At 39.9% G+C, this 23409-nt stretch overlaps 1 protein-coding gene across 1 annotated transcript in view; it reads right to left on the minus strand.

The window, feature by feature from the left end:
* Positions 1 to 1185: 1185 nt before the first annotated feature.
* The window catches only part of rbms3 (RNA binding motif, single stranded interacting protein), a 123252-nt gene continuing 101028 nt past the window's right edge, over positions 1186 to 23409 (minus strand). Inside the window, exons 7-14 of the mRNA XM_060869883.1 lie at positions 22338 to 22444; positions 20242 to 20285; positions 18753 to 18849; positions 16691 to 16741; positions 10441 to 10551; positions 10253 to 10342; positions 7446 to 7573; positions 1186 to 5195 (exon numbers count right to left, since the gene is read on the minus strand). Coding sequence (XP_060725866.1) covers positions 5192 to 5195; positions 7446 to 7573; positions 10253 to 10342; positions 10441 to 10551; positions 16691 to 16741; positions 18753 to 18849; positions 20242 to 20285; positions 22338 to 22444 — 632 coding nt within the window. The 3' untranslated portion in view covers positions 1186 to 5191. The remainder of the gene's footprint in view (positions 5196 to 7445; positions 7574 to 10252; positions 10343 to 10440; positions 10552 to 16690; positions 16742 to 18752; positions 18850 to 20241; positions 20286 to 22337; positions 22445 to 23409) is intronic.

The raw sequence follows: 23409 nt of genomic DNA on the forward strand, positions 1-23409 counted from the left end.
ACGATTTACATTAGTTAGTCTTCTTATGCATAAATTAACATACACTTTGGAGCTCAAGTAGAATATGAACGTTTTTGAAAATTAACAGGATTTAAGCATTACAACATCTCTGGTGCTCATCCAAACCAGCTTGATGAATAAGTTCCACCGGTAGGTTTTTTCTCCGAGATAAGTCATGACATTTTTCTTTAGATAAATACGTTCTGTTACATTCATTGTAGAGAAAACATTAAAAAAACACTCCACTCTCTACAGTTTTAAACTTATACAGTAGCTGCTATTGACATGTTTACTGATTTAGCAGGTAAGCTATTCAGTTACTCAAGATATAATGCATGTATCCCCCAGGCTTTAATACTTTGATTCTTGGGAAAAAACAAAACAACTCAGCCACTGTTCACAGAGAAATATCTCTATGCCTAGCTAAATGTCAGATATGAACGTTAGTATTGTGTGGATAGGAAAGGGTATTATGTGAATAGAGGGATAAAAGGTGAAAGGTCAGCAATGAATCTGAAACAGCCACTTGTAGAGAAGAACAATCACTCTATCGATCAGGATGGAGGAGTGGGAGGAGACCAGGCATAGAGGGTCACTGACCACAGCAGCAGAGTGCACAGAGTGCCCTGACCTCTCATTCCTTCCATCTTTGCATTTCCATACACTGTGCTGTGTGGTGGAATGTATGAGATACTCTTCTGGTATTCCAGCCATATTTTCATGTCACATGTTCATCCTGGTTACACAGCTGCACTTTTTGACCATATTGTAAACATTTATAAGAGATAAGTTATTTAATCACTCGCTCCGGTGTCACCCTTAATAAATAGGATGGGTTCCCTATTGAGTCTGGTTCCTCTTAAGGTTTCTACATAATATTGCCTCACAGAGTTTTCCTTGACACTGTTGCCTCTGGCGTGCTTATTAGAAATACATTTTAAATGTATCATTTGTATCTTGAATTTCTATATTTCTGTAAAGCTGCTATGTCAATATCCATTATGAAAAGCAGTATACAAATATTTTGAAATTGATATCATTTGTGTATCTAGGCTCCCCTCCACTGGCCTCCTGGTGAAACTACATGCAGTAGTAGTAGATCTCTCATCTGTTACCGTATTCAAATTTGTGAAATCCTCCAAAAAAAATGATGAAATAATGAACAAAAAAGCAAACACAACAGTGTGCAAATGAGATTTTGTCCTTTTTTTATTGAAAGCTTCATTGAAATAATAATTCATAATAACAAACAGAGGTTTAAACTCAACATCCACTGATTTACAGAAACTCTCAGGATCACTACTCGAACACACGGGAGGCATGGATGTGCAGCATGGAAAAAATAGCATCCTAGAACTGGTTCACTTCCATAATCTTTTCATCAACACACTTACAGATATAAAAGTTTACCATAAATAGTTTTCCGTTTCCTTTCAAATAAGTTAATTTCTCACAGAGGTTTCACTGTTTTGGCTGAATTTGGTAGATCAAAGTGAATAGCTTCTGTGCTTACACAATATGACCTTCTCTGTTTTTAAAGCCACAGCTCTTGATTGGTCAGTAAACTTTCTTACTGGATTCTGTTTGACAGCCAATTAGATGTGAAAACACAACACAGGAATCTTAACCAATGAAATATATAGTGTTTGTAGGGCTTAAGGGTTCAAGTTCTTTGCACTGTAAAACCCATCAATGAGACCAATAACAATAAATAATTTATTCTGCATTGCAATAAACAACTTGGCATTGTTCCTGTAAAGTCAAGTAATTACTAAGGTTCAGGGATTAAATTAGGGATGATTGAATATTCCCTTTCTGTTACAGTATTTGTGTTTATGTCATCTAGGTTATGAACAGTTTAATTCGGTTTGCTGTTGAATTCTTACAGTGTGAAAATCCCTTTAGGAATGGAAGAGCACAGTTTACTTACTGTAGGCTGTAGCACAGCAACAAAATGAGAGTTTAGTTCTATTGTTAGAGCAGCTCCCTCTGTGCCTGTAGTGTATATACTCTGTTTTATATATATACAGGAGGCATTTGGACCCTTTCCATGGTGTGAATGTAGCTGCTCTGCTAACACTGCGGTCCTTATCAAAGCAGCAGTCAGTCTTTTAATCTCCTCCCATCTGCCACTGTAGCCCTCCAATACTGAATGCTTTTTTAGCAGCAATTACATGATAAAAATGAATGTTCCACAGTAGAAAAAAGAAACAGATTTCGTTTCATTGAGAGAAATGGAAATGTGTAGCAAGCTCGAACTCCATTCTGTAACAGAGCTTTCCTTGACCGGTTACACACTGTAGCCTATTCATCAGGACACGTGGCAGAGAGGGTTTTCTATTCATCACACCTGTTCCATTATAATCATTATTTCATAGACAAAAAGAAAAAAGTCCCTGTCCTTCCCACAAAAAACCCTCACTACACCCACACCCCAGCATCCACATAGTTTAATTACATCACTGTGAGAGAATGTTTCATTCATGGCAGTAGAAATCTAATTCTATGGTATCAGCAGCTACCAGTTTGCTTTAGCAACATATAAAAGGGAACACACCGAACAATCGTCACTACAAGTCACCAGTTTTGCTTATACCCTGACCTGTAGCGGCTCATTTGTATAGGATGTTAGCCAGTACGTCCTGAGGAGGAAACTGGTTAGCACCCAGAGATGCCCTATGTGAAGAGACGATGATGAGAGATGAGACTCAACAAACTATTCATGCAGATTAACAACTAGCATCGGTGCAGCAAATATCTCAAGTTATGGGTTCAGAATAAAGGGGTCTTGAAAAGACTTCCTTGAATTATCAGCATCATTATGGAGTAGTGAATAACTGTGAAGCTACGAATAAAGGACTTGTAGCATCCAGAGCACATTTTCCAACAGCGCAGTTGTCACTATGTGTATTTAAACTTCATGTTGAGCAATGAAATAGTTGAAGGAAGTAGTGAAGTGGAAGGATAACAGCTAAATGTTTTCTTTTTATTTTTTTTAACATAAGGCGACGCCTTCTGTATGTATTCGATTTCCTTTTCTTTCTTAAGAATGAGGTGAAAACTAGCATATGTAGTCTGAACAGTTAGCATGTCTCGCCTGGTACGTCTCACTTTTATTTAGATTTAGCTCTTCATTGCTTTTTTTTGACAAGGCACTGGAGTAACCACCTGATCCCACGTTGAAACAAAATCACCTTGTTTTTCAATGATTTACTGAGCTTTTCAACAGACATGAGCGTGAACATTTTGTAAAGTAAGACATTTGCTTGAACACATCTGGGAACCACTATGGCACAAGAAGGAATTCTGTTGAATTTTTATCATGCTGCCTATCAGGTAGTTCACTCCCAGTATGTATACTATACCGCTCCCTTTACACATTTAGCTTCCTGTTTCCTCGCATTAGAACTGCTTAAGACTGAGGTAGCAAACTGCAAAAGAGTTTAAATACACACATGACTACAAGAATTTTGGCAAAGGGTATGACATGTTTGTAACACTGAAGACTTGAAACCCTAAAAACGTTTCCTGAAAGCTTGTTGTTTCAGAAAAGCTGCAAATCGGAAGAGACAGGTTGAATATGTAACACTGAGAGACATTGAGTCAGTGACCCGTGGGTGCTGTAACAGAGATGTACAGAGCTGAGAGTCCGAGCACTTTCCCTTCTATTTTTTTTTCCTTTTCTTTTACAGCTTCTCTAATGCCATCTGCTGGGGAGACACCACACTCAATACAACGCATGCGATCTAGAAGTATTGCCCTCTCTCTGTCTGAGTGATTGGTAGGAAAGCTGCAGCAGAGGAAGGAAGTTTAACCCTAGAACCCACCCTAAATATAAGTACCGGTCTGGCCATCAAGGTCAAACAAATACTTCTGAGACACAGAGGCTAGAACAACAAGGCAAAAAAAATCAATTAGAAAGAAAAAAAAGTGATCTACTCCACTGTCTCTACGGGGTTTCTTCATCTTTGGTATAAAATATGCCATCCATGGGCTGCATTTGATCCACAGCTAAGAAAGACTAAAGAAATTGTCAACAATTTCCTATTACTATTGCTTTTTGCACACATTTGCTTTATTTTAATTCAAAAGCTCCTATCTACGTACTTTTGCACTGCCAGTATTTTTTTTTTCCTGGTTTTAGTTTTTGATTTTTTTTTTTTTGCAATGAAACAAGCAAAGCAGGCTGAAAACACCTTAAAGCTCATAAAAATATTGCAGATAAAAACAATAATGCCATTAAAAATGATCTCCACTACACAATAAACTGCACTTCCCAGGATGCAGTGATTTAACATTTTCTTTTCTTTTTCTTTCTTTCTTTCTTTTCTTTCTTTTTTTTTTTTTTTTTTTTTAAAAAGCAACTCTCTTTAAACACATCACTATATTTTGACTGTCCTTTCTTTTAAAACACAAAGTCGCCACTGATAATTTAAAATGTCTTCACAAGACCTTTCTCATTCCTCTGTACAGGTAATATGATAAGCCCCCCACTCCATTTGTTCTTTCAGATAGCTTTTTTTGTTTCTTTGATATATATATATATTTTTTTTTTGTATTTTTTTTTTGCAACAAGACGTTCAGTTTGGGAAAAGTCTTAGACGTTTCTCAAAATTAAGGCAACAAAGATGATAACATTGATATTCTCTAGAAAACTAAAATATAACATAAAAAATCAAAAGTAAAAGAAGTAGCTTAGAATCTGAGGAAGACTTCTTTTCTCTCTCTCTCTCTCTCTCTCTTTCTCTCTCTCTCTCTCTCTCTCTCTGTCTCTCTCTCTCTCTCTCTCTCTCTCTCTCTCTCTCTCTCTCTCTCGCTCTCTCTCTCTTATGCTTCCTCTAATAGAAAACTCACCATAGCTGAAAACCTACCTGCACATTCAAAAAAGAACTGGAAAACTTTGTACTTTGTACTTGAAATTCAACACTTCATGAAGAAAAATGTCTTGTAAAGTTGTAAATATCCATTAAACTCTAACGCCACAACTGCATATCTCTCTCTTCTCTGACCGTGATGTAGGCTTTCACTGGCTTCTCTTGCTCTGCGCAGATGTCTGTTAAATTCTCTCTTTTGTTTGGTGCTTGTGCAAAGGTGGACCCAAACATCTTCTGCTCAGTTTTTCTTTTTGTCCTCAGCACAGTCCCCCAATCTCAAGGCAACGCAGTCACCCAAACACCTCCTCCTCCTCTTGTTATCTGATCACACGGGGAACAGGAAGAACAGCAGCGTTGGAAGAAGCAGCCACCGATGGATAAAAGAGATAGACAAAAATGAATGGTCAAGACACAACTTTAAGGCTCTGAAATTTAGATTTAAGAAGTCAAGATCTTAGTATTATAGAAATTACATTTCCACTCTGATAAGCAGCTAAATTATTTGTACAAAAGTGTTTGGTTGGTGAATAGTGCTGTAATTTTTGTGTGCAAAAAATGTGCAAATCCTTATAACTAAAACAGGTCAAATCCCAAATTGAGGGAATATTTGTGACTATATGGTACAGGTGCTGCTAATGTGAACAGCAATAATGTAAAAGCAATGTTTTACATTTAAGAAGCAGCTTTTCAGAGACAAATGGTAATAATAAGCATTTCCACTGCAGTTTTTGTATGCGGTTATGAATTTTTTTCTAAGTTCTATTACTATATTTGCTTCCAGTGTGCCCACTGAGTTTGCTAAAGGTGATCTCTGTGTTTTTCCTAGCCCCCCTTTTAACAAATCACTGTACACCAAGCAGCCATAAGCCATTAAAACCACCTGCCAAATAGTCTGTAGTTGTAGTGCAGGTCCCCAGAACTCTGCACCATTGAGGCAGGGACTCCATGGAGAGGCGCTCAAATCCTTATGCTTACTCTTCAGCTGACTGTTCACTTGTTGACTAATACACCCCACTGCTTGACAACCCATTTTAATGAGCTAATCAACATCATTCATGTCACCTGTCAGTGGTTTTAATGTTATGGCTGATCTGTGTATATCAGGCCCAGTGCATGGTAGTGTTGTTTAGATATTTAGAACACCAAAAGGGTCATAAACATATCAAAATATGTCATGAGTTTTAATACACATGTAAAAAAAAAAAAAGTCTCATTTTTGGATTTTCACATCTTATGAGGTGTAAATTACATGCCACTAAGGTGTAGTTTACACATCAAAATGGATAGGCATAACAATGTGTGAAATAGGTAACAATTACACCTCAAAAACAAAAAAAGTGTAAAGTGGTTTTCAAACGGATAGTGTCACATTCATTTAACATGACTTACAAAATTAGATATGATCTAATTATGTTTATTTAAGAATGTTATGATAGTATTTTGATTAAATTTATATAATGGTATATGTGCCTATGCATGAGAAAGCTAGATATGTTTTATTTAGATTATTGTGACAGGTAATGTTTACACTTGATGATTCAGATACTATTACTGCTACTGTTACTAATACTACTACTACTACTGCTACTGCTATTACTGCTACTATTCCTGCTGCTGCTACTATTACTACTACTACTACTATTACTTGTATTAGTAGTAGTAGTAATAATGTACTTCTAGTATTACTGCTGCTAATACTACTAGCACTACTACTGGTACTATTAGTATTACTACAAGTGTTAACACTACTGCTGCTACTACTACTACTACTACTACTACTACTACTACTACTACTATTACTATAATTGCTATTATTACTTGCTACTACTAATACTACCATTATTACTACAGCTGCTACTTCTGCTACTGTTACCGCTACTACTGCTAATACTTTTGATAATGCTACTACTGGTGCTACTGCTACTACTGCCGCTTCTACTTCAACTACAAAGTACTTATTCGGTACTTTGATCATCTTTTGACAGCTTAAATACTCATTCAAGAAGGTCATTTAGAGAGGAAATGGAAAAGTGAAATTGCAGCAATTCAGACAAGGCAATATTACCTTATGTGGGGTACAACACTGAATGCTAGTGTTTTTGAAACAGCAGTGATAATGCTAGCTATTGTGTAGGTATTTGTATTTTCAGATATTAATGTTTTGTTTTACTTATAAAGACTCTAGGCAGTTTCTTTTAAGGTGTTGTGTCCATGCCTTTAAAATAATGTAGCATAACAGATGGGTGCAGTATAATGTGGTTTTACAGTGAATCTCACAGCTGGCATGGATTTCAATACTGTCTAAAATAAGAGCTTAAGTTTGACAAAATGCTGATTCATAAAAGCTTTGTTATATTTGCTTAGCATTTGGGTGAAGGAACAGATTTGTTTTGAATTGAGGTAATATAAAAAAAAACATGTATATAAAAGGCCTAAATGCCATTGCTGAGCTAAATACTGTAAATACATTTAATACTCTCTTATCCTTGTGTCAATTCCACAGCTCTGAACAGCGCAGCCCTTCACTATGTAACATGTGTGTGGAGGTAGATAGAGCATCAAGAGTCTCACTTAGCAGGCTGGTAGGAGTAGGTGGGTGTGTGATCAGCTGTACCATCCACACAGAGGGGCTGCTGCTGCCCGCTGGCATCCTGGGAAGAGGGAGGAACGCTCTGCGGAGAAGCCTCTGTCACCACACCCTGAGAGATAAAGATAAAGACATGGGTATATCTGTGAGAATCATCTAACCAAAAGCAAAAATAGAACAGATATGAAAGAGAAAAACTGTCAGAAGGTCAAAGGGAAAGGGACAGCCATCATATGACACTTCAGGAATCCAAAAGCAGAGAGGGTTAAAGGCCCAAGATCCCAACAGTGTTAGCTTGAACCCTCAACCTTCTGCTCAGTACTCCAGAGCCTTAAACTGTTGAGCCACCTTTTATTTCCTATTGACTGGATTGTCCCTGAGATCCCCGGTCTAGTTTTAACCTTTCTCTTCTACTGAAGTAAAAGAAAACTTCAAACAGATGTCTGTATTTTCACTTTAGCAAATCATGTAATTACTGATGTCTCATAATCCTTGATGATGGAATTCAGCAATGACACACATTCATGCCTAATCCTGATTATGATTAATATTTTCACGGGGACTCTCTGTCAGATAATTTGTGAGACTGCTGCTGATAAGTAATGTACTGGATCAGCTCTAATTCAGCTGGTCCTCATTAAGATCGGTTCCGGTGGGTGGGTGAAGAAGAGAGGTCTAACGCATACTCCATGATTTTGGAAATCATCAAGACATAGTGAGTGCTTGTGATCTGGTGCCTTGTCTATTTAACAATCTGCATGTGATGCTCACATATTGCACAATCTTTCATGCAGAGTGTTCCCTGACAGAGAGCACCTGATCCCAGAAATAAGCAAGAGAGCTGTTTTGACTTGATTTGGCAAAGACTGAGCATTAGCATTTTTTTGTAGTTGGTTCTGAATGTTTTTGAATTGTGAAGAAACATGAAATATGCATTCATTTTCTTGGCAGAGCACTATCAGCAATCCTTCTATTTCCTGGGTGCACAAAGAACATGGAATGGTCTTCTCCTGATCGCTCTTCTGATTGTTCCTGCTACTTCCAAGACTTTCGATTTCTCTGTTCTCTTATTAACTGTTGTTATATCACAGCACAGCTCACATCATTAGTGAAAAAACAGGTTGAAAAATGTGGAGCTCATTTATAATCATTGCTACAATGAAGTGAAACGAATGTTTATGGGAGGAGGTTCTCTATCATGGAAGAGGACTTTGTACTTTTGCCTTATTAACTTAAATATAGAGAAACATTTACAGCATTTAGCAGATGCCCTTATCCAGCGCGACTTACATTATCTCATTTTTATACAGCTGAGCAATTGAGGGTTAAGGGCCTTGCTCAGGGGCCCAACAGTGGCAGCTTGGTGGACTTAGGATCGAACTCACAACCTTCCAAATGGTAGCCCAACACCTTACCCAGTAGACTACCACACACAGCTCTTTACAGCTGCTAGAACTTAGCAAGCTTGTTTCATGCATGTTCCTTAGCATTAAATATAAGTATAACTGGACAAAAGAAAGACATGTCAGTTTTTAAGTAAATAAGATGTGCAGATGTTGGCAAGATATTCTTCACACACCCTCATCCATATTTATAATCCACATTTTGTACAGCTTTACATCTTTTTTTCTATAATCTTGCACTTGTACAGTAGATACTTTTATTTATCTTACTTATTTATAACTTCTGGCCAGAGGCGAACTCACTGTCTCAGAGGCATTTCACTGTCTCTGTACACGTACACTGTACAGTGACAAATAAAGCAGAATCTGAATCTGAATTCATATTTTGCTCGCATTGTACCAGCTTGTTGTTGATTATTTTCCTATAATGTTCTATTTTATTCCTCACTTGTCATTATTCTTATGCTGATGCTGATATATCATTTGGTACCTGTATACTTTAAAATCTCTGAAACGACATATTATCATGAATCAGACAGCTGCTGAGAAAACTGAGTTAATACTTTCCAATCCTCTGGAGTTAGTTCAGTCATAGTTTTTTGCATTTTTTTGTATCTACATTGATAAAAATGTCAAAAATGTTTTTTTCTCTTGAATCATACATCCCATCCAGGCACTTTGCTCAGCTGAGATGGGCCTACTGTTAGTGACAAGATGTGGCACTATTGCCCCTTTTCCATCAAGGCAGTTTGAGTGCTGGTTCAGAGCCAGAGCCTAATTTAAAATCAGTTCTTTCTTTTTCGACACCCAAAGCACCGGCTCTGAACCAGGAAAAGTGGTTCTTAAGTAGCACCAAAACATTGCTGGTCTAGACTTAAGAACCGCTTGCATCAGGGGCTGGGGGTGGGGTTACTGTGACCAACAAGACAACAGAGAATGTTGTTAGTGGCATTTTTAAATAATTTTAAATCAGGATTCACCGCGTTTGGATGCTAAAGTAGGTTCGCAAAGCCATGAGCATTAACAGTAAAGCAACATCCACCATTGTTGATGTTGTGTTTGTGTTTGCCGCTGCTGCACTAACGTTGCTGTATAACGTTGCATACAATGACGTAAGACTTGGCCCTGTGATGGCTCTCTAGCCCATGAAAAGGCAAACCGGTTCTTAGAAGGCTCACCAATGGAACCAAATTTGAACCAGCACCAGCACTAGCTCAGAACCAGCACCTGGTTCTTTTTGGTGGAAAGGGGGCATAAGATTCAAAGCTGAAGGGGATGTTGTGACAAACCCCCAAAAAGTTATTGCTGGCAGGAAATGGATAAGGATTTGCAGTGTGCACTTGAAAGGGTGTGAAGATATAAAGTATGGAAAGTGAAGGGCATCTTACCTCCACTGAGATGGCTGAGGCAGGCACCGCAGTGTACTGGGGAATGTAGGTTCCCTGCATAGGAGCCGCAGCAGCTGCCGCTGTCATGTACTGCAAACAGAGGGAGAACAGCCGTTCTGGTCAGACCCTGGGAGTCTCTGGTCAGAACAGTTTATAGAGTAGTCTACCAAATTCAGAGGGATTCTCACAGTGCCAGTGGTGCCGAGGGACAGATGGTTCATCTGCTGGGTGAGGGGCCCCATCATGTTGGCTGGCTGCATGGATATGGTGTGGTCCATGGTTGGCGTAATCACAGCACCCTGTGGGTGGGCACAAATCAACACACACACACAGAGAAAAAACATCAGAGGTCAGACCTCATGGGAAAGGAAATTACTACCTATTCAGTTCCATGTCTGGATAACCTTCTCTACAATGTTAATACCCTTATAATGCAATGCATACACAATCTCATTCACATTCAGAAATCTCTCTCTCTCTCTCTCTCTCTCTCTCTCTCTCTCTCTCTCTCTCTTTCTCTCTTTCTCTCTGTCATACAATGGAATGATCTGAATCACTCCAGCTGGGCCCTATTATGGGGGCCAGACATGTGTTGTTCCACTTCAACAAATGAAATAATGTGATCCAAATGCGCGTCACGCATACTTCTCCAGAGATGATGCATTGCTCACTTAGCGCCATGGCTCGCACACACTGTGTTTACGTTTCAACCACGCTGTTTCATGAGTGTTAACACATGTGAGGTAAAAGGAGGCTACATGCTCCTGCCATTCGTAACCACTCACCTAAGATCTTGAGAGCGTTCTGTTGCGTGAGTGAACATCATGTGTAGCAACGCAACGCACACTCTTGATTACGATTAATAAGTCCAAAAGGATTCTTGGTCAGGTAGTTTGTCAAGATATAGTTCTTTCCTGAAGTTTGGCCAGGTTCAGATCGTGTCTGAAGTAACCAGAGTGCTGAAGAAAGCGTGTGTTTTTAGACATTTTTGAGTGGGCCTGCTCTATATCTGATCAAATATTTTCAACCTGTGTGTGACCTAAATTCTGCTTCCCTTTATGCCGCTGTACCATAGTTGATGTACTTTATTTAGCACTGGATCATTTGTATATATAAAACTAAATAAAGTCGATATAGGAATGAAATACAACTGCAATCCTTTGTGAACTCTAAACTCTCACTGGATCAGAAGTGAACCGTTTTGACGCAGTCTGCTGGAAAAAAAACAGAAACTAATTAAGAAAAGTTTTGTACAGGAGAATATAATGCTTCCCATATTTGCAACCTGACTGGCTGACAGAGAAGACAGGACTGAACCGTCACCATATCACCGAATGGAAAAGAATATAAGCAGGCTTCCATTCGAGTTCATCTTTATTCATGCAGAAACATAAAAGAGACTCTTGTTTCTTCAGTCCCTTGCTCATATGTTGCCTCAGGGCAAAATGAGGTCATATATTACCTTACAATCTGCTATCACCATTTACTGTAAAGCAGGAGTGGCCCCCAGTTGACCCCAGGCAACACAAAAGTCTATGTTACTTTACATTTAATTTTAATCACCAGATGTTTGGTCAGGAGGCTTGTCACTTACATGCTGTATGATAGTGTTTGTTGTTGCTACCTGTGATTAGATTATTCGGACATTTTGTAATCTAGGACTAGCTTCTTATTCCACGGGAAGCTTGCTTAGATATGATAACAGCATAAGGCAGAAATCTCTTCCACTAAAAAGTTTTAAATAATTACATCTTATCAGATGATTATATCTTACATTTAGTCAAACTGATCTATTCTTTTTATTATAAGCTTAGAGTAGAGTGTAAAGTGGAAATTTGGTAGTAATTTGTAATAATTATTGTATTTGTTAATACAATAAAACAAATTTCAGATTATTTAATCGATTTATTATTATGAATAATTTTGCTTCTTTCTAGAAATTTATTCATTCATTTTTTTTTACTGCTTATCCGAACTACCTCAGGTCATGGGGAGCCTCAAGCGTCATCGGGTATCAAGGCAGGATACACCCTGGACACAGTGCCAAACCATCGCAGGGTACACACACACTCTCATTCACTCACGCAATCACACACTACGGACAATTTTCCAGAGATGCCAGTCAACCTACCATGCATGTCTTTGGACCGGGGGAGGAAACCGGAGACCCGGAGGAATCCCCCGAGGCACGGGGAGAACATGCAAACTCCACACAGACAAGGCGGAGGCGGGAATCGAACCCCCATCCCTGGAGGTGTGAGGCGAACGTGCTAACCACTAAGCCACCGTGCCCCCTCTTTCTAGAAATAACTTTTAAAAATAATAATAGCAAACTAATCAGTCAATAAAAGAAGAATAAGCTTAAAAAAGTCAAACAGGGTTTATGATCTTACATATGGTTTACTGTAATCCATACAGTATTTTTTCACTGCCACCTTCATATCTGGTTTTGATATTTCTATTATGAATTTCTATAATTCTGTAAAGCTGCTTTGTGACAATGTCTATTGTTAAAAATGCTATATAAATAAATTGAAATTAATTGTAACATGTATATCAAAATGCCATACTGACTGATTAAGTAGCCATGAACCGATACTTCACACAAATTCAAGCATCTGATGGTGAACAGAGAGCGCTTGGCACAATATTGTTTTTGCAATGCAATTAGCTCCTATAAACCTTCATGTAGCATTTAGCAGTTACTTATTTCTGGCTTGAGTGTTGCTTTGAGAATCATTTCATTCACATGGAAATATACACACTTTCTCTTTTGCTCTCTATGTCTCTCTGTCTCTCTCACAGACACACATGCAGACTCAAAAAGCACTCAGATGCTGTCTCTGTGTGAGTGCAGCTCAGCGGTGCTTGTACTGTCAGTAAGTCTGTTTAAAGAATAAACCGTACAGACACTCAGCGTCAGAGGAGCTCTGTCTTTATCCTATCCGTCAGAGCTAAACTGCTGGAGTTGTTCTTCTCATCTCTGCTACGCCCAGGGCCTCCAGCTACGAGCTCCCCCACCTCCAACACTCCCATAATGAGAGGAGGAAAAAGAGATTGCCGCTGAATAATTCTCCACTCTCATTTACAGTCATATCAGTGAGAGACACAGACAGATGATAAGCTCTGCATGTGTTGTGCCTGTGTGTGTGTGTGTGTGTGTGTGTGTGTGTGTATGAATTAATACATCTCCCTATAGGGCATATATGCAGACAGCAAGAGAGCATTTCTGCAGAACAGAGAGAATGTCTTGCTCCTTTGCCGTTTTGATTTTTTTCAGCAGCTCCTTTACAGAAGCAAAACGACCTGCAACTGACTCCTTGATGTCAAAAAATAAATGTATTGTCTCAACTTTGAGCCCTTGATATATAAACTAGGATGAGATTTGTCTCCTGTGACATCACAGGAAGGGAAGATGATGCCAAGAGGAAAGGGAAGTGGCCTCGTTTGTCCCTCAGAGGCAGCAGTGACCAAAGTAAGCAAACTTCCACAGAGGATGTTTTATATCAATCTTTGATTGCGTCACACAAACATGATATAAGGGCATTTGCTCTGGAATACTGTCTGTATTTCCAGCCATGAAATGTTCCTCATCATCTTCACGGCTTTATCCAAATCAGACTTGTAACGAGCCTAACCAGGAATTACAGTTTAGTAATATAAAATAAGAACTATTATGTGTTATTATCAAACGATATGTCTTTTATATTTTAAATGATACTTATTCTTAGCATATCTCTCTCAAACACAGACGCACACACTCAAATGCCACCTTTTCAAACCCTGCACACAGTGTGCTCTGGAGAATAGAGCTGCGATGGAGCAGAGATAAAAGCAGTAAATCTTTATTCAAACATTTGCTCCTTTGTCTCAACAAATGGCTGTGACTGGCACTGATTTAGGGAAGGGTCTCGTTTCCTTTCTTTTCCATTCAGTGGCCGTTCTGCTCTAAGCGGCTTTGCAATAATTCGCTGTGTTGGTGATTTGCTAATGTTCATTTTCTGACAGGGATTTGGGACTATTCACATAAGCATTCCTCCCGTGGATAAGATGGAGAGAGAGAGAGAGAGAGAGAGGGAGGGAGGGAGGGAGAGAGGGAAAGAGAGAGAGAGAAGGAGAGAGAGAGAGAGAGAGAGAGAGAGAGAGAGAGAGAGAGAGAGAGAGAGAGAGAGAGAAGGAGAGAGAGGTGGAAGTCACAAACATGAACCAAAATTAAACATGGAATACTTTGTGTATATATAAGTGTGTGTTACATGAACACAGTAGTATGTCACCTTTATTTGAAACTGATACATTCATTCATTCATTCACTCATTTTCTACCGCTTATCCGAACTACCTCGGGTCATGGGCAGCCTGTGCCTATCTCAGGCGTCATCGGGCATCAAGGCAGGATACACCCTGGACGGAGTGCCAACCCATCGCAGGGCATTGAAACTGATTCATCAAACAAAAGATACAAATCATATACAGTATACACACACACACAAACACACACACACCAGAGACAGCCTCCATTGTGTGCCAATTTCAGTCAGTCCTCATCTCTAGTTGCTATGGTCACGTGTCTCCACAGTAACAAGGTGCCAAATACAGAGGTACTGTACACTCTTTATACATCACCTTCTTTTCCTCAAATGCTTTTAATTGTCTGCATTCTGTCCATATGGTAACAGAGAAACATTTCCTTCTGTCTTGTACTCTTCTCAGGAGTTTGTTTTGCTGACTCTAACATCCTCTCAACAGAAGTTTTTTTTTTCTTTCCTTGGTGTCTAAGGTTTCATCTGATGAGCTGCCAGAGAATCGGCCCAGAAGACTGTGCTATAAAACATGTTTACACGTTATCACCCTCAGGACAGCACCCAAATCTGACACGTCTCCTGAAATATCATTATCTTGTTAGAGTAATAGAGACAGACATTCCGCCATTGGATTCTCAGTTTGTCTCTCTTTCAGACTGTAAAACTCGGAATGTTCAGGGGTGAATTTCGAGTGCGACAGCTGTGTAGATGTTGGCAACACCTATGGTTTATGTGCGGGGGAAAAATGAAAATATAACCCTGTCTACAATTATTAAAAACAATACAATCATGTAAAAAAAAACGAAAAAAAAAAGCAACAATAAAAATAATAGGAAATATCAATGGAAAAATAGTTAAAAAAAAACATGAACCAAAAACAAAATAAAACAAAAATAGAAAAACAATTCCAGCAATGATTTGGAGAGAAACAACCAAAAAAAAACCAATAACTTTAACACGCACCATATTTCACCATTAATAACAATATACATAGTATATAAATGATGTGTGATAACAAGTAACAAAAATAAAATTTCATGGCTGTAAATTCATGGCAGCAAATGGTAAGAAATAGTGTCTAGTCTATCACTTTGCCAACTAACATGTGAAAACACATCGTCTGCCGTCCATGCTACACAAAGTGTCTGGTTCACTTCTGGTTACTCGGAGGAATCAGGGAGTCTACTTGTCTTTATAGTGTAACGTCTCTCTCAGGTGCTGTTAGACTGGTTGTGTGTGATTGCTGTGTTCACACCTGGCAAAAATCACATTGCACCATAATGGGAAGTGTGCCAGGGTTCAAATTAAAGACTAAATACAGTTCCATTTATGTGAAAGTGGCCTCTGTTGCACTACCTCTTCTCTCTTTTCTTCCTTGATCCCCCTTTCCCTCCCTGACTTCCTTTCCTAATGCTTTGTGTTTGATTCGTTTTGCAGATTATGGAACCTGAATGCCCGAGGCAGCTGAGTGAACACTTTTAAGGCATCGCTAATATCCTCTAAAACTCCAAGGGATCACTAGTGGTTCCGGACTCTCCTGAAAAAAAAAAATACCCAGGAGCATAAGAGGTTAAGACAAACAAAATCCTCAACCCAGACCAGCTAGGTAAAAGGATTGGGGCCTTAGATTAGCGTGCAGTAGAGTGCAGGTACAAGGCAGACAGTGGGCCGAGTTCCAAACATGTGCTTGGAGTTACCCTTTTTTGCGTGTGTACATGTATGGGGAATTTTCCAAGCCTGGAGTGGCAGGTGCCCTTCCTGCGTCCTTACTGTCTATGCAACAACGAGATAAAAAGAGAGATGGTGAAAAAGGGTAAAAGAAAAAAGAGAGTAAAAGGGAATGAGGACTGGGAAAGGAGGTGTACAATTCCAAAACTCTGGACCTTGTAAAGGCAGATGACAAAACTGTGAATCTCTCTCTCTCTCTCTCTCTCTCTCTCTCTCTCTCTCTCTCTCTCAGCCACCAAGGGGCAGGACTAAGATTCTTAATGGCACTTACTGTATAACAAATAACTCACTTTAACCTGTTTCCATTCTTTTTTATTTTATTCTGCACACACAACCACCCACCACCTACACACACACACACACACACACACACACACACACACAAATAGAAGCAAATAGTTTGGACTTACAGTAGGTTGCATAACATACTGCTGGTGAGGCATCCAGGACGTACTCTGCACCTGTTGGGAGAAGAGCATTTCCTCATTTTCCCTTCTCTTCCTCCCCCACCTGAGAAACCCCCAAACCAGCGACGGCAGCAGCCAGAAATACAGCGTGATAATTACAGTGGGATCAGAATGCCACAAGGAGCAATATTGTCTCCTAATTACAGCAGCGCAGCAGCAGTTTCATCATCATAGCGCCGTCTGGCCCAAAATCTCAACTTTCATCTCCCCTGCCTCTCTGCTCTGCTCATAAAGCCCTGCCTAAATATTCCTTATTATTGCATTTGTGCCTCAACAAATGCGGCTTTTGTTTTGCAGAATGGGAGAGTTAGTGAACATCTCGGTATCTACAAGGGGAATGCGATGTCAAATGTGTTTTAAAAATTTGCTGAAAAGCGTTGAAATGTGCATCACTCATTGCTCACCATTTGAGACAGATCCAGTATGGATGTTCTGCGGCATGGTGCACTAGTGTGATCATCTAGCATGAGTTTCTCTAAGGTGTGTAAGCACACACCATGTCTCTGCATGTTGCTTAAAGATTCATTCACTCCTTCTCTCTCTCTCTTAGAGCTATTCTTCCCCTTTGTGTAACACTGCAGCAAATGTGTTTTTTCTGTTAAAATAGGCGGGTCTTTGGAGGCCACTCTGTGTGTGTGTGTGTGTGTGTGTGTGTGTGTGTGTGTGTGTGTGTGAGCAGGGGGCATGTTGTCGTGAGGACAGGAAGAGGTCCAGGATCTGAAAAGCTTTGCTTCTTTCCCAGCTCTGCTCTCTGTGTTATTTAGTTTCGCTTAAGCCAAATCAATTAGAAATGTTCATTGTTTGTTGTCAGTATTTAATCTCTTCCTTTCTCTGATTATTTTTTTTCTTTGTCCCTTTCTCCTGGCTGGTCAAAGCTGAATCAGAGTTCATAACTCTGCAAATATAAGGAAAAAAATTGCATTTAAGCTTTTAAATAATTGAGCACTTCATATTAGAATACATGTAGTTTATAGCATCTATACCGTTTACACAACTCGTGCAATGAACGCACCAAGCCACACTTTATTTACAGCCATGCACATTTTCAGCTTCAGTGCTTTTTTTGGCTTAAGTGTGAATGATGAAAATAACTAAATCAATGCAATAAATGTGTATCTGTGTATCATTATTACACTATTAATGCACAAATTTCCTTTTAAAAATGCGCTTTTGTGTACAAAAGACGGACATAGCTGAGATGAAATGATGATGTTGAGAGCGCTTCTTATAGCTCAGTGACCAGTTTTCCTTGGGTGGAGAAAGCTATGTCTACAGCACTGTTAGGAGGTTTCTCCAGGCTAATAATGACCTAGGAGTTGAACCAGCATGTTCAGATCGGGTCTCACAGTGGCATTGATAATGAGTCTGGAATGGCTTTTGTCAGCTGGAATGTGCAGGTTCAGAACTAGCTGTGACAGCCACCCACAAAAGTGTCTGGTGTTGGATTGGCTTGTGATGTAGAACCCATGGCATGGAATGTGCTTTTTCCGCACAGCGCTAGTCACGAAGGAATGCCACAGTGCTGAGATTTTAATTATATTTTATTAAACATAAAAGAACCACCAAAATAACTGCAGTAGTGGGCAGGAATCATCAGAAATACATCAGGGAATGAGCCGATTAAAATACAGTCCTGTGTACACCTTTATACTTAGTGTAAGATTATCACTATATTAAAGTGAAAATCTTACACTAAAGCAACAGAAAATAATTACACAAAGTGCAGCGGACTGTCGAAAGTGGATTCATATAGTGTGAAATATTTTGAATATATTTACGTTCTTAAAGGTCTTTAAGTATATTTAAGTTCTTTTAATCTTCTTTTTGTATCTTCCGCTGGCATTTCTTTACCATCTACCTTGCTGTATTTTTCCCACCATGCTGGTCGACAGCCGAACTAGTCAACAGTTCCCCAAAGCATTGACTAGTCCACACACACACACACACACACACACACACACACACACTCACGTATATATAATAAATCTAAAGCATATGACTTTACCTGATATGTGGAAACTGGAGAGGCAGCGATGAATGGTGTGATTGATGTCTGGGCGATCATGCGGTTGGTGGAGATACTGTATGGAGAGGAGTAGAACCTGTGCACACACAGCCATACATCAGTCATGCATAATGAAAGAAGCTCACAGAGCACAAAATTACTTAAAAGCTTTAACATGTATGTGTGGGGGAAAGCACAGGGTCTCATTTTACTTCACAGCTCTATACAGTGTACTTTACATGTGCACTTACTGTGTGTGTGTGTGTGTGTGTGTGTGTGTGTGGCTGATCCAGTGATTCCCTATAGCTGTCTGCTGGTAGAGCGATGGGCCATGACTTTATTTAGCATTGTGTACCCAGAGCGGACATGTTTCATTTAGTAGGCTTGTTGCTATGCTATATTGATTGGTTTGGCTGGCGGCTGAGTAATGGAGCGTTGGGAATGAAATGCTGTCTTCTCTTAGATTTCGCTCCTTACACCCATCACATGATAACCTGTCTGAACAAATCTAATATGTCACGTTACCCCAACTGAAGGCATATGGACAATTAGTACAATAGAAACATATAGGTAGTTATGGGATACCTGTCCAGGTTCCAGTAGTCGTATTAGGCTTTCTCATGCGATTCTGGTTTAAGACCACGGCAGCTCGGTTCTTATTTATGTTAGCCATTAGTGGCTATGGCCTCCTTTCAGTAAGATGATATGGCCCATTAAACAATTGGAAAGGTTTAGTTGAGAACAGAACAGTACTAATACTGCAAAATTGTCTTATGTCTGCCTATCAGAGGTTGCAGCTATGTATGATCTGGACATAACAGAAAAACACAAATTAAAAATTATTGTAAACGCTGCTACAGAGACACAAAAAGCATACTGTCTATCATGAATGAGTTAAAGACTTACTTGAAACATAATGTGAAAAACATAATATAGATTGTATAGATTGAAAAACGGAATATTTAGAGAAAATAATAGTGTCTGCTGAACTGTATCTGGCCTACAAAATGAGCACAGTAATATTACTGATTGACCCACTCCTTTCTCCTAAGTTATTAACCTCCCTTGTTTTATGTCCGTGTGTATATGTGCATGTGTGAGGTGGTAAATGCTGTGTCAGTCTGCAGAAGAAGAGGGGTTGGATCCGCTCTCTCGAGGGCAAGATCATGGGCATCAGGGCCGGAAGAGCTGGCAGAAAGACAAAGCTCATATTTCCCTTACACAAGCAGTCACATCCAGCCCCGCAGCCCGTACCTGACGAAACACTTACACCCTGCAGTGCAACAGCAGCACAAACACAGATGGGGCAGGACAGCTTCTCCGTGTGTGTGCTTGCGTGTGCGTGATTGGGAGTGGGTTACACTTGAGAATTACTCATCGTGCCTCAGACTTTTGCACCCCTTCGATAATACTGTCATGGAAGCTGAGGAGGAAACTAATAAACCAAGTGTGTCTGGGAGGGAAGCATAAAAACTAAATATAGACTTACCCATTCTGCATTGCGGCAGGGTCGTAGGGTAATGCCATGCCACTCTGAAATGCAAAAGAGACATGAAAATCAGTAAAAGAGAGTTCATGCCCATACAGAAGGGAGACTAACACTGAAGTGAGACAGAAGCTGTAAATTGTACTGAGTCATGTCTGCCGAAGAGCTGAGCTGTCTGGCCGAATGATCTTTATGTCTTTAAGAGCTTGGGCCAGGCCTTGTAACGGTGAATCTATTACCTTGCAGAGTCAGCCAGAGAGAGCAGCCTTGCTCTGCTTCAGTATGCCACAAAGTTATTTGGTATTTACAAGTCTGCAAGAGACATTGCTCATGTTGACGTTGCTCATGCCAGCTAAGTGAATGACAGCAGAGGGCGGCACTCTCGGCCTGTATCAGAGAGGACATGGATAAATAGTTCTCATATACTGCAACCTGCAGGGTGCCAGATTCTCAGCAGGGGAGAAAACACAGGGAGTAGTGGGAGATTTGCTGGAACAACCCATATGTGTAGTGTACTGTAAGTCCTCTTTGCTCTCCGTGGACCCCTGGGGTGAGGGTAGAGCTCCTGTACAAACACAGACACCTGTGTCTGAGTTTGTCTAGGCAAACTTCTGCTCGATGCCAGGTTTGGGTAATGGAGCTCACAGTGGTTGTGGGATAGACTGGCATCTGGCATGTTTCCCTGAGCCATCATGCAAGTGGCTGGGCTGCCCAGAAAATGCCAGCACATCTCCGCTCTGCTGCCGTGTTGCCTCTCTTCGCAGTTCAGGAAAGAGCTGAAGATTAAAAGCCTGAGAGGGAGGTAGGAAGCTTAAACAGGGCCAGATGTGCCTGTCAGTCAAAGCATTGCCCCCTCCTCTGCTCTCCTCTCATTCCTCTCTCCTCACCTCTCCTCTCCTCTTTTCTAGCCCCAAGCAGAATCAGAGGGCATGCTTAGCATCGGGTGCCTCTCGTCTCACTGATTCTACTGCTGCTCTCCATGCAGGCTCTTTTGTCTTGCAGCTCTTCTTGCCTTGTCAAACCGATGCCTTTTAGTGCTTTGTGTACAGGGGTTAACCCTCATACTCTTTTCACTACTTATCCAAGAATATCCCACTGACTGGCTGACCATGTTGGCATGCAGTCTTACAGTCTCTTTGTCCAATATATCTTAGCTTAGCAATAAGTATGGAAATCAAAACCTTTTAAATGCTTTTTAAAGTGTTCCATTTCCTATGGTAGGTGTGTACACGGGGTTTAGCCTAGGAGTTATAAGTCTCTTATTTTAATAAGAGATATTCCATTCATTCATTTTCTGTACCGGTTATCTTACTGTACATAGGGTCACAGGAAACCTGGCACCTACTGTATCTCAAGGGAATCTGGGCAAATGGAGACCCTGGACAGGGTGAAAAAGACCTTCCTACTGTACATCCATTTTGTAGACAATTTAGAGATTCCAGTCAACCTCCAACACGTATCTTCAGACTGGGTGAAGAATCTGGAGTACTTATGGGAGAACATTCAATCTTCACACACACAGGGCAAAACCCCAACCCTTGAGGTGTGAGGCAAAAAATATGGACTTATATTTGCAAAACGATTTGCAGATCTCAATTAAATTTCATATGGGCTGTACATTTAACATATTCACCTTACACAAAGAAACTTACTATTTAAAGACAACATACTGTAGTTAATTATTAGGTGCTTTGCTATGTGTCTGAACTCTGTCCTTCTGATTTCTCTAAAACTTTAATCATGGCTGTTAGGGTTATGGCTGGGGTTTAGTTTAGCCTTGGGATGTCACTCATGTTTTTTCTTAAATCATAACTGATATGAGATACCACTACTTTTTTAATATTTTTTCATATTACCAGATTTTGATTCAAAGTTCTATTTCATTGTTATTCACAAGAAGCTGAAAGTTAATCAAATTCATTAATATTTTAATGGGAATTTGCACAAAGAAATAAAAAGTTTCATGATGTTAAAAAATATTAAATAATATTGCTTTACTTTAAATAAAAATGTAAAAGTAGTTATATTGACCAGAACAGAACATATGGATTAAAGGTGACATGTGGTATACTGAAAATGATGAGGATGATGAAACTCACCTCTCCTTCCCGAGGCCACGGTCTGCCGTTCTGGGGATACTTGCTCTGGCTCTGTCTCTTCTTCTGACCCCCATCTGCAAATTTACACAGCAGTGGCTCTGTGGGGGCTGCAGCGAGAGAGAGAGAGAGAGAGAGAGAGAGAGAGAGAGAGAGAGAGAGAGAGAGTGGGAAAAAACCGTCAGTCAGATGGAGTGTAGAGTGAGAGCGAGTGAGCGGGGTTGCTAAAGGTCATCGTCAGTAGACTGATGGAGAGGTGATGACCTCAGCAGTGATGACCGTCAGGGGTTTGAACAAAAAGGAAATGTTACACCTCGGGTATCTACACAACCCCAAAGAGCCTGTAGTGCAGGGATGGAGAAGCAAGCCCCTTTTTGAAGTTTGATTCCCATAGTGTTTCTTTTCTCTCTTTCCGTATTCATTCCCCCCCCAACCCTTCTCTCTGTTGAGATGCTCAGACTCCACTCTTGGCATGTGTTCCCTCCGAGCCCGCAACATCAAAACAAGCTTGCTGGCACACCTTCAAAGACCAAGCTTGATAGTGTTGAAAAAATAAACACCGTAATCATGATTGTAAATAACTTAAACATTATAATAGTCCCATGTTCTGACAGCCAACAGTGATATCTTCAAAATGAATATGTTGTTTGATTTCTATGCTTGTGTGAGAGTAGATCTAAGGGGTAAAACCTTTTAAGTCAAGTATGACCAGTTCACATCTCTAAATTTGACAAGCGTTCAACACAATTGTATTCCAGAAAAAGTCAACTATAAGCTCAAGCACACTTTTGTTTTCTTTTCTGTGTCCTTGTTTCACACACATTTAACCAAAAGTGTAGGCAGTAAAGACACTAATATGTGTTCCTGGAACACTTTAAGTGCTTTAGTGCTCTTTTTTTCCAGAACAAAGTCCTATGAGCCTTTGTTGAACTGATTTTGTTTCCCCAGCAACCAGGAAAACTCATTTTGAGCAAGCAAAACTTTCAGTAAGATATGATCTGGCAAAGATTGCTGATAGATGCAGGAGAGCCTTTATGTGGTCTTTGTGCAGTCAACTCCAGTGACTAATCCAGCC

Source organism: Tachysurus vachellii, chromosome 5 (genome assembly GCF_030014155.1).
Source record: "Tachysurus vachellii isolate PV-2020 chromosome 5, HZAU_Pvac_v1, whole genome shotgun sequence".
Lineage (NCBI taxonomy): Eukaryota > Metazoa > Chordata > Actinopteri > Siluriformes > Bagridae > Tachysurus > Tachysurus vachellii.